This window comes from Netta rufina, assembly GCF_964035555.1.
Source record: "Netta rufina genome assembly, chromosome: 8".
NCBI lineage: Eukaryota > Metazoa > Chordata > Aves > Anseriformes > Anatidae > Netta > Netta rufina.
Genome location: NC_140131.1, coordinates 28663482 through 28680752, shown reverse-complemented (window position 1 = coordinate 28680752; position 17271 = coordinate 28663482). Strand labels below are relative to the sequence as shown.

The 17271-nt window shown below is 37.6% G+C and overlaps 1 protein-coding gene across 2 annotated transcripts in view; it reads left to right on the top strand.

Annotated features, from left to right (window-relative positions):
- The window catches only part of LOC311211875 (putative oxidoreductase ZK1290.5), a 44536-nt gene that overhangs the window by 6736 nt on the left and 20529 nt on the right, over positions 1–17271 (top strand). Inside the window, exons 2-3 of one of the 2 annotated variants that reach the window (XM_084290860.1) lie at positions 5423–5671; positions 12885–12986. In XM_084290860.1, coding sequence (XP_084146986.1) covers positions 5423–5671; positions 12885–12986 — 351 coding nt within the window. The remainder of the gene's footprint in view (positions 1–5422; positions 5672–12884; positions 12987–17271) is intronic. The other variant, XM_084290861.1, reaches the window with a different exon arrangement.

Here is a 17271-nt window from a genome sequence, read left to right as displayed (position 1 = left end):
CGTATCATCCTTACTAGTTATGAAGCTGAAAGTTCTATCAAGGTATGATAAGTACTGGAAGCAATTTCAATGGAGTTAACAGAGGGAATTGAATGAAAATCATTTAAAACTGGTTCACACCAGCAATTCTTCGTGCACTATTAACTGCTAAGATCTAGTCACAAAACATTATTCCGAGGAGAAAAGGTTTAGTGAACCTTAGAAATTGGATTTGATTTATGCCAGAAAATCTGCCTTTTCACTGCTTGAGATTTCTATGGAAGGAAGCCACAGTCTTTTACCAAACGGTTTCTAAGGTAACATCTTATAGCAGAGCATCTGAAACCAATTTGGTTGTTAATGAGAAATAGTTCTCTCAGTGGTGGGAAAGTGGGGAGTGAAAGAAAAGGCTTCAACATTTGGCAGTCTGTCTGTAAGGGCATTTAAATGTGTGCTGCTGCTCTGCTTATGAAATTTCTACGTGAATTCCACATTCACAGTCCACCTTTCAAATGACAGGTCGGGGTTTGTCCTTCCACATACATTTAATTGAGAAGTTATCAATGATAAAAAATACTTGTGTGTGACAGCTGGATAATTTAAATAGCCGGCATTTTCATCTGGAAAGACCTTTATTCCTACAGGGGAAAAATAATTGCTTTTTTGGGCGATAGTGTATTTTTCCTGCCAGAAACGCGTCCTAGTGAATTGGTGGTTTCAGAGCTGCAGCACCCCGCTGGTGATGGGTGCTGCCTGCAGAGTTCCTGGGCTCCTTGTGGGAGCCATCCCGTGACATTGCTTTCATAACTCCTTTTCTAAAGTTGTGTCTGGATCAGCGATGCACCTTAATGTTACGGTAGGTGATCTGCATATCCTTCACAGTCTGACCCTCTTTGGGATGGAGGGAATAGAGTACTTCTGTCAACAGTGGCTCGTTGCCACTTCTTCCTTCCTCTCAGGAAGAGCGAAAACTAGCAATTCTGGCTTCCCTTTCCCTGCATACATAATCAACATGTTAGGGCTCTCTCCTGCTCTCACAGCGTGCCTAGGCTGTATTCCCGCAGTCTGTTCCTAGGTGCCTGAGGAGCACTGCGGAGCTGAAGATCCTGCTTGCATACTTTCCTTCCTCTTCTTATTGAAGTCTGAGCTTATTATAACCGAGTCACAGAGGAGAAAAACAGCCCCAGAGTGACCCCTTCGCACTAAGCAGTGGATTATATTTAGCAAAAGCATCTGAAACATCAAAGTAAAGCTTCAATCAAAAAGAAATAGAAAAAAAAAAAAAAAGCAATATCTAGACAGCTTTTACAGAGTCAAGAGAAACTTGGTTGTAATCTCTAGACTTCAGTCAGGTCTGTTAGCAATATCTTAGCATAGCAGTGTTTGAATAACATGAAGCTGTGCTTGCAGGATTGTTGTAATGCCGTAAAATGTGTGTCAGTGCAACTTCAGACCTCTGTCGAGTTCTCTGGTGAATCTCCTTGTACCAGTGTGCTCCTGCTGTCTGGATGCACCTGCTGTAGTGCAGTGCTCTGGGGGCCTCCCCACTGTCCCGTGAGGTCAGAAGCCAATTTACGCCTGTACTTCAACAGCTGCAGCTCCTCTTGCACCATATCCATACAAAACCACCTTCACCAGCAGCTGGTTGTCAGAGCTGCTCCACTAGGTACACGTTGTTAGGTGACACTCCTGGGATCCGAGTAAAGATGTCCAAGTTATTTCATAAGATTGGTTGTGATTAAATTTGAGTGTAGCCACATTTCATAACTAGAAATGCTCTGCAACTGCCTTATGAAAAATATGGAGAAAGAGAGCTCCATAACAAGCTGGACTTTGATTTCACTTGCTGCAAAGGAAAACCCCTCCGCTCTCAAAAGGAAGAGAGGATGCAATGAATACTTCGTCATGCGATGCTAAATTTGATATGCAGGGTAACTGACCCAATTAAGAAAAAACTGAGCCAAAATGCAGCAGCAAGAACACTTGGGTTCTGTGCTATACTTACAGAAAGTCAGTGTGACCTTATCTGCTTGTGCAGGAGCAGCACCAGCGATAGCTCTGGGGAACATCAGGGAAGAAGGGCTCCAGGAAACGAGTTAGTGGAGAAGGACTTTCTGATCTCTTTGTGGTTGGCTTGAATACAACTTACTATCTTTTTTGTTTTAGTAAAAAACAGGGAATGTATCAAATTATTTAACTACTGCTGCTGAAAGGGGGATTTTTCTTTCTCTATTTTTCTCCCCATTCCTTGCCTGAAGTCTTGAGTTTTGTTTTCCTCTGGAGAGTTATTCTGCTTCCTGAATAATTATAAAACTATACGCTTTTTGGCTGTTCAGCACGCTGAATCAGCTTGTCAGGCAGTCACATGAATGCAAAAGTAGGTGAAAGAAGAAGAGGAAAGACTGGCAGCCTCTTTCAATAACAGTAAGCAAGGACAGTAAGTAAAGGCTGCCTGTCCTTGAGCCAGTCTAGAGAAGAGGCACACCATTCTGTGAATGGCTCAGCAGTGAACCTTGAAACGTGTTGTATGTTCATTTGCTGCGTGTAGGCAGCATTTTGTGTTTGATCATGTCATAAGATATCAGTGGAATCAAGTTGTACTGACACCAAAAACTTCAGTGCATTCACAACGTGAAATTGGTAAAGATGCATTACATGGCCCTAATGTTGATGTAGTGTTGAAATAATACCAGTAAAACTAATAGAACAAGGTATTTCAAGCTTATTATGGTATATAGTGAGCACGTAAACATCAGTAAATGAGTGTTTGATATTTTTCTTCTGAGAGTTTTCTTCTGAAGTGACTACTTAAAGATCAGCCAGCAAAGGAATGGTATTTTTCTAGGTGTTTTGTTTGTCAGCTGGGTGTTTTTATTGCCTACTGATGTCAGAAGAGAATTAATCTGTGAGATGATCTCTGAACATCCAGCCCGCAGTTTCTCTAATGTGAACTCTTTTAATGTAAGTGGTTGCACTGATTTCAAGTAGCCATAGTTATTCATATCAGAGGACATTTTTATATTTTCAGATAATATTTTCACAGATTATGAAGACATTAGGTCCCCAGAAAGTGAGAGAGAAAGTAAATCATGTTTCTCTTTTTTGGGGGGGGGAGGAAGGGGTAAATAGTTCTTAAGCATTTGTTTATTTAGTGCATCAGGACTGTTGTAATTCATCTTGAGGAACAGAAATTAGGATAATTCCCTCAAGGGTAATCTTGGTCTCTATTTCCTCCTAAACAAGTGTGCATGCCGTCATGGAATAGGGAACGATAACAAACACATCCTGAATTTTCCTTCTCTCCCACTCTCTCCCTTTACCTTAAAAGGGTTAAATTAAAAAAAAAAAAAAAAAAAAAAGAAAAAGAAAAAAAGCTGTTTGTCCTAAATGTTCTTACTGAAATCCATTATGCATGAAAAGAGTCTGAGTTCATTTGCAAGACCTCTAAATGAACTCCATTCATTCTGTGCTCAGAGAAGTCCATTCAGCCAGAAACAGGCATAATAATTGCAACCTAATTTATTTGGCACCAATACCAGATTATTAAAAGGGATTCTTATGAAAAAGTATAGTAATTTTTCTATGCCAGTTATATAATTTTTAATAAAATTCCTTTAGTATCTGAATAATGTAATAATTACATGTGTGTCCTATGTGTATAGATGCATAGAAGTTGCATTTATCAAATTCTTAAACATTTATGAAGACTGTGAAATTGCAATTTTAGAGGTGTGATTTGAATTAGCTTAACTTATTTTTTGGTGTAAAGCAAGTTGTAGGGACATTATCTGTAGGTGGTTCAGGAATTAAACCAGTTACAGTATTTGTCATAATTAGTGGCAATGGAGAAAAAACTCTTCAAAATTTCCTGTCTTTTAAAATATTGTAACTTTGTATGCTTTAGAATGGTAAAATCCTTACGATATGCATGTCAGAATTGTAGGAATATAATAAAATCTAAGTAAAATATAAGTAAATCAAGAATTGAATACTCCAAATTTTGTACATCCTAAATGTAAGCAGGGGTTGTCCCATTGTGAGCAGCAGAATTTCATGCTCTTCAGGTGTCTGTGTATCTCAGACCGTATTATAGCTAACATGGTTTGCCAGTGGTGAGCAGGATGATACAAGTAGCGTTGACTTTCCTTCTAAGATTGGGAATGAACAAAAATGATGAGCATTGAGGAGAACCTGGCTTGTCGTACATGCACGAGGACTTTGTAAGCGCTCGTGGGCATTCTCTCGCCAGTTCAGGTATGGGAAGCGCTGTGGGTGCATCTGAGGTAACTGTGTGTGTGTTTCCTTTTTCTGCCCCTCTGGGTGAGCTTACGCACTTGTTCATTTCATAATGTGCAGATAGGGTGCTTAATGTACAAATAAACACCATGTTTGGAGGGAAAGAGAAAGTTGTCAGTGGATACAACTTTCATTTGATATTATTCTTTGACCTGTAGTCCTTCTGCAGATAGCGTTGTAGCCATCCGTGTGCTGACTGCAGTTCCTGGAATTAGGGCCTCTAAGTACCAGGCATCACCTTAGAAGCTGGCTTTAATAGCTGACGGAGCATTTCCTCAAACAAACTGTAGAAAATACTGTTTGTGGGAAGTCTGACTGGGGGTGAATGGGTGAGGGGCTCACGGCAGGAAGAACAACTAACAGGAAAGGGTAAGTAGAAATATCATCCTCCTTGCTCTCAACCAGTTCTTTATCTGACGGTCCTCCTGCTGGTTGCTTTTCCTGCTGAGTCTCCTCCTCCTTCCGTCCCCTTGACAAGCAAAATACACTTTTTGTGCATCCAGTGAATACCTACACAATGAGAGTTGCTTGACTTTGTTGCCGAGGCTCCCTGTGCACCAGTTCTCTAACCCCTGTGCAGGATTCCATTGTTCTGGTTACTGCTGAGCCTGACGTTATGTGAGTTGCACCTGCAGCACGGCCCAGTCTGCAGTGGGTTCCACAATGCAGTAACAACGTGAAACTACCAGGAGTTCAAAAGAGTAAACGCTTCATTATATGGTTTCTGCAATGTAAATTGTTTTTAAGTTACATATTTTGTTTCATGCTGTTAGTGTTTCATCTGTAAATGTTGTGCTCCTATATGAAAATAAAATGTCATATACTGGTTTTTCATAAGGTGTCTATTTTCTGTTTGATGTTCTTCATTCAGCCTGACTTATGATCTCACTTCTTTACAGTTACTTCTTTTTTTTTTTCTGTTTTCTGATCAGCATCAACAACCTAGCATCTTATGTATTTTCACAGCCTGGAGATGTGTAAGGGCACACTGCCTGTCAGTTCCCATTTCTTTGCTATGTGAAGTGAGAATTCAAAAAGAAGGTTCTGTGACAATATTAATTAAAAAAAAAAAGTGGGGGGACAAACAATCAAAAAAGAAATATGTCACTCATAATTCACTTCTAATTTTCTAATTTCTTTTGTTTAGGTACTTCCCATCAGGGTGGCTATTCCCATGATGCTGTGGTCCATGCATTACAGAAATGTGGCATTCGTCATATTGACACGGCAAAAAGATACGGCTGTGAATCTCTTCTCCAAAAAGCCATTAAAGAGAGTGGTGTGAAGCGGGAGGACCTCTGGATAACCACCAAATTGTGGCATAGTGATTATGGCTATGAAAACACAAAAAAAGCCTGCTTGGAGTCGTGTGAAAGACTTGGTGTTGACTATCTGGGTATGAATCTTTAATATAACTCATTTACCATGCCTTCTCTGTGAATGTTTGGAAAGATGAATGAATTCTTGTAAAACACTGTAGCACAGGTGGGTAGATTACAGTAGCCAAATTCTGCCTTTACATTTTTGCAAATTTCTTGTTCTGTTTATTCTCTAGGAAATTTGCATACCTGTAACTGAGATCACATATTTTTTCCTTGTTGCAAATCTTTTAAAACAGATAAAGGTGTATTTTTTGTAGAAATGCATTCCATTGTTAAATTGATTTGAGGATCAACTACAAGTGCTATATATTTTGCTGAAAACACTCAAAACCTAAAAAAAGAACAAGGATTCACAGACTTGACAATAATTTATTGTTAAGAGGGACACAAAAATGCCTAAGCTCTTGTGTGGTCTGCTAAATCTCAGAGAATGAGAGTCCTTTCTACAAGTTATTTTGCAGGATTATTGACAGTTCTAAAAAAAATAGCTAAATAACTGCCTTTGGTTTGATCTGTCTGCTGCAATGTAATTCAAGGAAAAAGTTAGAAGTGTCTATAAGACTTGAGAAGACTAAATTTAACACTGAGTTAGACTTAGTTTTAAGTATACCCTGGTCATGACCTTCTGATAGTCAAAGATGTGATATTTTTACTACTGTTTGACAGGCAACAAGCTGCAATAGTGACCTCAGTTAATTCTGTGTAACAGATCATAAAAGTGGTGGAACCTGATAAAAAAAAAAAAAAAAAAGATTTGTTTTATACTGTTTTTTACTTCTTCCTGCCTAGCTAGAGCAATCAAAAGAAAGTGAAGGGAGAGAAAGATAAATTTAAAGTAATAACCTAAAATAATGACACTGGTAGAGAGTGTTAATGTGGACAATCAAGGAATAATTGGTTGAACATTATATATTAGTGTCCTGAAAATGCATATATGCTTCTCTTTCCTCACTCTGTCCACCTGTTACCAATAATCAAACTTTAATGAAGTGAACAGCTCTTTTGAAGTACAGATTTTGTGGAATCATTTATTGATAGCAGCCGTGTGCTAGATTTGCTGGCTTTTTTGCCTGGTACATTTCAAGATGAAGAGGCAAAATCTCTATCTGTTAAAGACTTTGATTTTTATATGCACATCTTTGGCTCCATTTCTAATGGAAATTTATCCCTGAACTGCCTGCACAAGTACAGAGTAAATCAGAATGAATTAATATTTCTTCTTCTCTGTCCCATGCAAATACAGGTCACTGCAAGGAGACTCTCATTTAAAAAAAAAAAAAAAAAAAAAAGTTTCAGTCCTTGGTTTTGTCCTCTAAACAGAGAAATAACATGTTTCCTTCTCTCTGCATTCTGTTTGTTATGTTTTGTGTTTGCTTTCTTTTTTCCCGTGCTTTCTATGGCACTGGTACTGAATGCCAATGAGAGGAAAACTTGACTCACTTCCAGGAAATCATTCTCAGTGATTCCTTTCAGTAATTTGCTTTTTTCTCAGGTAGCAGACTGGTTAAAGTAGGTGCTCGCACAAATACTCAGCTTGGATATTGCTGCTAAGCAGAAGTTTGTGAGCTGAGGAAAAAATATTTGAGAGCTAGAAATGCCCTAATACTGTCACCAAGTGAGTGACTCCGTGGTCTGGCATAAACAGAACATCTTATCTGTCAGATACTTTCAACTCAGACTTCTTTTGCTCACATTACAGAGACAAATTTAGAAGTTATTACAAGTGCCTGCACAATTTACCCCAATATTCAATGCTTTTTTTCTTCTTTTTTTTTTTTTCCTCCCCAGTCTCCTGTCTTCCCTCCTTTTCTTCCTCTGCTTTCTTCCATTAATGCGGAGATGTTTGAACAATTTATAAAGGTCTTCCTGAACGACCAGTTAGTGAAACACGGGGAGCTAAATCGATGCTGACTTCAGTTTGTTTTAACTTCATGTTTTGTAAACCACGATGAGTTAGGAAATGCTTCATGTGCAATTCACGGATCTGTCAGTGAGGATGGTGACCTCCGCCAGAGGGATGGGATAACAGATTAACAGTTAGACACAATGTGATCTGCTGTTGTGTCAAAGAGATAAAGTTGAATTCTCTGTTCTGTGCTACAAGTTCTGGTGAAGGAGGCCCTTAGAGCAGGTACAGTGTGTGGTATGTTTTACGGGGTTGGTAAAAAGCATCATGCTTTAGGGAGCCAAATATCTTCTATCTGAACACACCTGAACTGGAAGGTGCTATTGGAAGGATTTTCAAACAAGAAGTGGAAGTACCTTGAAACATGAACTTTTCAAGTGTTTCACAAATGTTTAGAGTAAGGGCTTTTTGTTGGAAATTTTGAGGCTTCTCACAAGTCTTAACAAAAGTAAATAGAATACAGAAGACTGGTTTGCAAATACAGTTATAAGCTTGTAGACTTGAAGCTTAGATACCTTAGCTCTGCTTTCATTCATACCTGCATTTTACATCACCTTTCTGCTGGCCAGTCTATGCAATAGAGAGGGCATGAAATTCAATGGCAGGAAAAGTTCTAGTAATAACAGCAATTTGTGTCCCAGCCTGTTGAGGGAAGTAAATTATGTAGTTACAAGCATGTGTTACAAGCACGTTCTAGCCAGCAGTTTTTCTTTGAAATAGAAATATGAAATGTGGAGCAAAGCATTACTCTAAATTTGAATTTCCTAATTTCATCATATATTAACCAAATACACGGTGGTTACAGCATTTCCAAAAACATACATGGTTCATATAGAAAATTGCAAGATCCTAGATAAGTTACACCTTTATGTTAGAGGGAAAGTTAGCCATTCAGGGGAGTGAAAAAGGAAAAGCTCCAGGGGCCTGGCAGCTGATTGTGCAGCTAAGCTTTGTTCCAAGGAAAGTCTTGTTAACGTCTCCTTGAGGACCACGTAGGCTACAGTCCATCTATACAGACTTTATTAAAGATGTGGTGAATACTAGTTGATAAATCCGTGTGTTAGCCATAGAAAATGCCAGCTGTTGAAACAGATTTGAGGCAGTCACTGCTTTTTAAGAGAGTGTTCCATGTAAAGCGTCATTATAAAACTTTTTTAGTAGACAGTTTCAGGCAAATGGTATTAGGCGAACAGTGTTCCAGAGGTTTTGTTCGAATCAGGAGATTGTATATCCATGAGAAGCTGGAATTTTTTTCTTATTTGCGGGCAGTGGTTATAACAGAGGTTCCCCTTGCATTTTCTAAATGCGGTCCTCCAACTAGCAGTCACAGTAAACCAATATGAAATGGCAGCAAATGTTACAGGTTTGGCAGTGGCAGAATGCATTCCTTAGGATTTAGATCAAACCTCCAAAGTAACTTCTTCTTGAATGTGATTTGTGGGTTACTGAATTCATAAACATTTTTTTTTTCCTTGTGACTGTTCTGAGCTTGTCAGATTCAACCAAATTTAACCTATCACAGATCCACATCTGGAGTTGGGCAAATCTTTGTCGTATCAGCATATTCAGTTTAATAGGTCTCGGTAATTTCTTGCATCTGAGTGATGATAATACACCCAGTTCAGATCGTGTATTAATTCAGGATGTTTTGGAAGTTACTTATTGTTATATAGAATACTCATGAAAAAAAGTCTAGGCATTGCCATTGCATTGAGATAACTGCAAAACATTGAAAAATGTGGTTTTGCTTTTAGGTTTGATGTGATCCAAGGCCTGTTCTTCAAAAGCGGGTTTGTTACAGTGAGTTCTGACTCCTTCTATGTGCGTGTCTGTATACACTATATAAATATAGATATTTATATATATAGTGTTAGCAGTTTGATTAGAATCACAGACTTCTACTTCCACAACATGATTAAGAGGAACTGTGTTGATTATAAGTGCCACAACCGCTGAGAAGTTATAAGTGTTTTAAATGTGTGAAAGCAGTTCACATATGAATAGTTTTCCTGCAGCTGTGTTTTGATGTTTGAACCTTAGGCCCTCATTTACTACCGCACCTCACCACAGCCTGATTATCTTTAAGGCATGCTTTTAAAAGTTGGTGAATACAAAGCTTGATTGTGATTTTCTCAAGCGCATACCGTGAACCATTTTTTATTTTGAATTAAGTTTATTTAAAAAAGAATATGGTTGGAAGAGACCTCAAAGTATTTGTTACCCACCACTACAAGACAAAATTAAATCTATATTTACATCATTCTCAGCAGCTAAAATGTAGTCTGTTCTTAAAAACCTTCAGCGGTACTTGTGCAATTCTTGGTTAATGGAATCTTAAGCTATTTTGATAAATTATTCAGAACTAATTTCTTGCCACCAAAATGAAAATAACAGTGTTTGTGTTCTTGTAATCCCCCAGGGGGAAATACTTTCACCAGAAAGAAAGTGTGGGGGTGCAGGTGTGAATGTGTGTAGAAATGAAGATGAAATAGTAGAGCTCAGTTTGTGAGGTGCTTACTGTTCACAGTTCTTACGTAAAGTTTTCTAACATGCAGTAGGAGTAAGCAGATCCTCACTTGAAATAACCATGCTTAGTTTATTTAAGTAGGGTGGCAGCTCCCTTGCTCATTGCAGGGTACATCGTACTGTGCTATTCCTTCCACTTCTAGCTGTGCTGTGGTGGTTGGTGCTTGCCTGGCAGAAAGACCACTCTGCTCTGTGTATCGGAGATAAGGTACCTTATCTCTGCTTTCAGGAGCACTGCTAGCAGTCAGGACTGCACTCGGTGATCCTGTAGATGTTTTCTAATCTTAAATGTGTGTGTTTCTAAGTGTGTTTTTTATTCCAATAAAAAGCCTAAATTACAATGAACATCCTAAGATGATATGGACATCGCATACACGGTACCATCGCCTTTCTAAAGTAACACGCCAAGAGCTAATCCGGTTTGCATTGAAGAGGTCTCAGACACTAACACAGGGAAAGATGATGTACTGCATTTGTGAAATATTCAAGAGATCCTTCAGTTCTCAATGCTGGTTGAAGTCATTCTTCTGAGAGTTCCATAATTTCTTGGGCTGAGTACAAAGCATCTTTGTACATGGAAGTCTGTGGTGTAGCTGTTTTTGTAAATGTTTACAAACTGTGATGCTTCTAGATATGCAGGCTTTTGGAAAAGTAGCTTTTGGTAAACTTTTGCTGAAGTTGATGATTTTTTTATTCATACTAATGACTTGTTTCTGCATACTTAAGTATAGTAGTCCTACTTGGAGAGCATAACAAGCAGGAATTAAAGGTAGGCACTTCCTCTGTGTTTCAGTGAGGTAGGTATCTGATGCCAATAACTTACATTTACTTTATGGATGACATTTGCCTAATCCAAGCAGAAGAGTTTAAATTGAAGTACGGTAGTCTCTTTGCAGTAAATGCACCAACGGCATATGTAATTTAAGATAAAAAATGAACATGTGATATTAGCAATTCCAAATGCTAATCATTGGGATTGCTTCTAATCATTGGGATTGCTTCTAAGACAGTGGAAATTTTAACACAAACTTTACATGCACAAGAATGAGAATTCAGTATTCCAATATTAGTTATCAGCTAAAGTCTAAAGAAATTGGTATTTATTCCAATTCCAATACCTTATCTTGGTATTTTTTCGTAATAACTACAGCAGAAGAATGAGTAACTCTTTCTTTAAATGTGACGCAAGTCCAGATTCTGCAAATCATTATATGTAAACAATATTTACTTGTCTGAGCAATTGAGATTAAAAGACTAGTGCCTTACTGATATATGAGTAAGTGCAGATTTAGCTCATGATTTTTTAGATACATCCAAAATCATTTTTTCTTACATACACCTATAACGTATCTTAATCTACAAAATTTTGTACTGTTCTAATTAGGTTTTTAGTGTAAGCAAAATACTCTGAAGTGTTGCAATGATGTACTGAAATGGGAACCAGTGTATTGTTGAGAATTTTATGCTGGCTTGTCCTTTTAAATTAAGGTTGAATTCGTGTTTATAGAGGTGGAAAGCTAATATACCAGCCTAGGAGTATATTAGTCATTATTGCAATCCTTAAATATGAATAAAATAAAACTATAGCAGAGGATGTGTTTTCACAGAGAGGTCCTGTAAATGAATGATGTGATACATTTAAAGAACAAAAAACCCTTTTTATTGCAAACAATTCAATTTTTTAACTTTTTTACTCTGTATTTGAACTGTCTAAAAAGGCGTATTATAAAGCACAAAGATCTCATTCATGAATTTGTTTCTTTTTCCTGTTTTGTGTCAGACTAGTATATGAGGTAGAGGCCAACACCTCTTTCCCTGAGATGCCTGAAGTTTGAACCTGTGGTTAGGATTTAAGAGACACTCAAACAACTACATTTCTATTTAAGTTTCTCCTTCAGAATGATAAGCAGCGTCCACAAACTTAAAAAGGAGTTGTAGGTCCTGTCACCTTGGAAATTTATATAATCTGATCTGGAACTCTGAGTCCAGTAATATGTACATATTGCTCATGTTTAGTGGGTTGCTATTTTTTTTTTTTTTTGGCTCCCTTTTTCACTAGGCAGATAAGGTTTTCTTGAATGGAGAAGATGCAAAAAAATCCTATCCCAAGACAGCCAGTTTCAGTAGCAGCTTGGCTAATTTCATCAGTTATAAATCTTAATCGTGTTTTAAAAAATGTTAATATTTCATAACAATGTAGCAAAACATTTTTTTCCCTCTTTTTTTTTTTTGTTTTTTTTGTTTGTTTTTTGGTAATGCTAAAAACAAAATATCACATATGCTGGAACAATGTAATTATAACCAAAACAAAAACCTGGATGAAAGAGCAGCTGTGCTGTAATTTCCAGCAGAAATTCATAAATGGAAGTATTCTTTAGGAAGGAAAAAAACAGGCTCACTTTTTTGATCGTATAAAACATCTACAGAACTGCCAAACATTTGTGTTCCCCAAACTTGAAGGCTCTCTTCAGCAGTAGTCCAGACTTAACTACATTGACCAAAATCCCTTTGATTTTAAATGGGACTTATGTGTTAAAAGCTTATTAAATGCAAGTGTGACCATGAAATTTTGATTATGGTGACCTAAGCCTGAGGCAGATGTGCAGCTTCTGGCACCTTTACTTGTTAATGAAATGTTGTAGATTTAATTTATTGAAAATTAATGGATGTATGGAATAATTGTCATGGAGTTGTAACTATTTTGATGATAGTATGTTATGGGACCAGTATGGAGGGAAATGCTGCTTTGTGTGGTTGACATTTTTTTGGAGACTTTAATAGTCTTTCTTTTTTAGATCTTTATTTGATACATTGGCCTGATGCACATGTTCCAGGTAAAAGCAATCGGGAGGTCCGAGCTGAAACCTGGACAGCGATGGAGGAGCTCTATGAGGAAGGTGATGTAATAATGAAACGCTGTCGTGGCAGAAGGAATTAGAATGTACTTTAAGATTTGGGGAATCTGTAATGAAAGGTGTTCAAAAAAGTCGTTTGAGCTGGTTGCTCATATTTCAGTTGTGTTTGGGTGTATAAATTATGTGTACCTCTTTGAAAATTGCAGCATTAGTTTTCTGATAAACTAAATAAGAGAGCTTTGTGTTGCTTTTAAATAACACATTGCCACATTCTGCCTGTAAGATTAATGATGGTGTGCATACTTCCTTGATGAAATCTACACATTACATTGTGCGTGCCACTACAGAACATCTTTGTAGTAGCCTCTTCTGTTTCATGTATAAATCATGCTATCAAGTTTTATTTCCTTTTGATCTTTTTTTTTGTAATTGTAGAATATCATTTTCCACTGTATTCATATATATATTTTTCCACAGAACGTATACTGTGCTACTATATAGATTCATTTGCATTTTAGAAAATGTTACCCAAACTGGCTAGTAGATAGGAACAAACACGGAACTGCAGTTTCTTTGGTATTAACTTTTGAAAAGGATTTCAAAGGAGGGATCTGTTCTCTCAAGTTCTGGTATCTGTCAGTTTGATTTTTCGTTCACAGAAATCGTCAGTTAATGTTCATAGCAATAGGACGATTAGACTGCCCCAAACAAAATTTATCATGTAGGTTTAACGGGAACATTTTGCTCCTGAAGTATGCACACTATTACCACAAATAATGTAAGAGAAGATCCTGTCATGCAGTCCCTAGGCAATGTGGGCCCACCTTGTTACAGCTTGAGAGAATTTCTTTGGACTCTGCAAAGACTTCTTGGACTAAGTAGTCTGTCTGCTAACTCAATTACTGAAACAGTGATAGTAGGAGAGTGCTGCCTATACAGGCTGCAGTTGCTGGCAGTATACATCTACCAGTTTTATCAGAGTAATAAACAAACCCGCTCTTGCATTTCAGCCCGTTAAGTACTTTTGGTCTGCCTTTGGAAATGTAGAAGTATCTACGTTTATCTTTGATACATTTTTCATTCTTGCTTTTTATATTAAGCATAAGGGAAGTTGCAAAAAGTATTTTCTGCTGTGTAAGTTACAACATTTAGTTTTTAAAGAAACACAACACCAACCTAATATTTCAAAACATCAATGACTTCAAGTCTGAAGATGGGCCATTCAGCAGGCTACTTTGTCTTTCCCTTGAACAGTGCTTTTTGATGTATATTTAAGTTACTATATGTCATTTGTGCCTAGATATGCCATCCCAATGAGCTGCAAATAGGTTGTAGTTTCACTTGCTATTATTATTCCTGTCCCATTGTCTTTCTTCTGCTTTTGCATGTGTTTGTGATCTTTCTTGTCTTTATTTCTCTACCTGTCTTCCTACTGGGAAAGACTGTGAGCTATTCAATGATTATCCGGTAAGACACTGGAAATACTATCACTGACCTCACCTGCAGAGGTAGTTTTTACTTTTTGTTTATTTGCATATCTCTCTGTAGACATCTGAGTTTGCATTTATTTTTGTTACCTCAGCTAAATTTTCCTCTTGCTGTAGATGATGTATTAGTCTGGCTGAATCAAGTGCTTTCAGATGTTAACTAACACAGTTTTGCTTTAAGGGATGCAGCCTCTGGATGTTCCGACCATAACCATGTGTTACTGAAGTGATACGCAAATGTTAACCACTCTGGAGATGGAAATGCAATGATTCCTGAGGAAAATGTTAAATAATTTGTTTGTATGGTTAACCACTAGACTTTCCGTTGAAGATTAAATGCTTGCTGCATATCTTTGTGCCTTGTTGTGTGTTATGTGAATAATGTGTTGGCCTTGGTATGAATATTCACTTTAAATATATTATTTGGTCAAAATCCTTACTTGAGGAAAAAATATATCTTCATTTGGGAAGGAAAAAAAATCAAGTTCTGTGGTAAACTGGTGAGTTCTTTATTTCCTCTGAATGTGGTTCAGGTTATCATTGTTACCTGAAAATTACTTGCAATACTATTATTTTAGGGAATGTTGGGAGAGAGAGGGTTGGCATGAGGGAAAAACAACAGCAAAAACTAAAATGTTTGTGTCTAAGAATTGACCATTTAAAAATGAATAATGTGCTTCTGCAGTCAATTCACAAAGGAAAGACTGAAGTTACTCAACTTGCTGGTGAGTTTAGCAGCTAACAGTGTCCACATTGAAGAGTTTCTGTAAGAGCAGTTCTTGTGGAAAAATCGGTTGGTGTTTTGGGGCTAATAAGGCCTATCTATCTGCAAGAGTCTTGTGAGATGATTAAAAGATCTCAATATTGACCTAAGGCTTTGGTCTGACTGAAATTAATAAGTTTTTATTTAATAGCTTCTTTGTGTTTACAAATAGTTTGAGTGCAGATATTTGAAAATCTCATCTTTGCCTTCAGTTTAAATCCAGATGATGTTTATTCTGCAAAATTGCACTTACCTGAGAAAAACAACATTTTAAAATGATTTAAATTATTAATAGCCTTTTTTTTTATTGTTATTACCCATTACACTAGAAGGAAGGTAAATAAAGCATTAGTGCCCAAGACAGTGAAAATCTTCAATCCAGACAATTTTTAACGCATTAAGTTTTTAGATTGGTCATAATGGCCACAAGATGATGCAAAAAAAAAAATAATTCCAACTGTATTTATGTTTATAGTGTTGAGAGAGCTTTTTGGGTTGTTTCTACAAAGATGGACTCAACCAGGATCATCTGAGAGACACTGCATAGTAGCTGAAAGACAGGACTGTAGGAGCAGAGCTTGTAGGGCTTCTGGACTGAAGTATCTTCTTACCCAGCTGAAGAGAGACCTTGAGTCTGTGTGTCTGTCCAGGTCAGCATATGCTGGTTTGTAAGATCCTGTCTTTATTCCCAGATTAAAAAAAAGCTCTGTGTGACAAGTTTAATATATATATACATGTCAAAATTATTTGAATACACATTTTAGGGAGCAGAAAGCTTGTATAAAACGTTAAGCAAGACTCCACAGATTATAATGAGTCCAATTTTAGGAAACTCCTAAGTACTTCTGTCTGTAGAAGAAAGAACAGGTTTGCTGTTATCTGAATGCAACGTGTGTCAATTAAATGGGTACCTGAAAAGGTAGAAGTGCATTCATTGCACTGTGCAGACATCCTTAACGTAACTGGTTTTAATTCTTGAGTGCCTAGTAGTGCTTGCTTCCTCTCTGTTCTCTCAACAAAAATTTGAGGTTGAGCTGTAACATCAGAAGCTTCTCATAAGTAGAAAACAATATGTTCAGATGACTGAAGGGAGAGCTCCTCTGCTTTCTGTCAAAAATCTCCACTGTGGCTTACCACTATGCTGTTTTTAAGAACCTTCTTGTTGTATTTCACCAAAAGGGATCAGAGGGTAGCATTTTCCGAAAGAATCCTTTTTCTTGGTATGATTTGAACTGGAAACATGAACAATTAAAACTAGGAAAGAACCTGAACAGTATTTGTTTTAGATGTGGTTACCCTCTTTAGTTGTTAACAGTTCCAGTGAAATGCTGTTGTGCCTGAGAGTGTAACATCTCATGTTTTTTGGCTGTTTTTTTTTAATCTTTTGTGACTTGTTACTCTGCTCTGTTTTCATTGGAGCTGTTTCACGGGAGCTGTGGCCTTAAGGTCACAGAGGGAGGAGACAAATCTGTCTGTACTGCAGTGCTGAGAGACAGAGAATTCTCGACCTGTGCCTTTGTTCAACAGGCTGCACACGTCTTCTGTAAAGACCTGGGGGGTAAACAGTGCTGAGGGAGAACGGAGAATAAAATCCTGCTTTGGTCAGTGGGACGTCTGTGTGCAGTCACTAGCTCTTCCTGTTGTAACAGCTGAAATCAACTAGGGTTCGTGTAATATCAAGGCTATGGTTGGAATTTTTGTGGTCTCAAACATTGTCATTGTGTGGAATTATCTTCTCTGGTTCCTCAGGACGGCGGCCAGGCTGCCTACAGAACCCATTCCAAGATACATATGTTGAGTCAAATGTTCCCTTGACAGCTGCAGCATTCTTGTATAGGCATTTGTCTGCTGGCAGATGAAAGCAGTGTGGCAAACTGCTTTGACATCATGAATAGTCATTATATATGCTCACTGGTAATTGGGCTGTTTCTAGCAAAGTGACCCTTTCCGTATGCAGTGTCTTTAATGACCTTGATTTTGGCATTGTGGCTAGCCCATCGTCTTGGCAAGCTCTCATACACACATGCACACGATTACTTGTCTCTCCATCTCAAAATGCTGGGAAGAATGAGAGCCT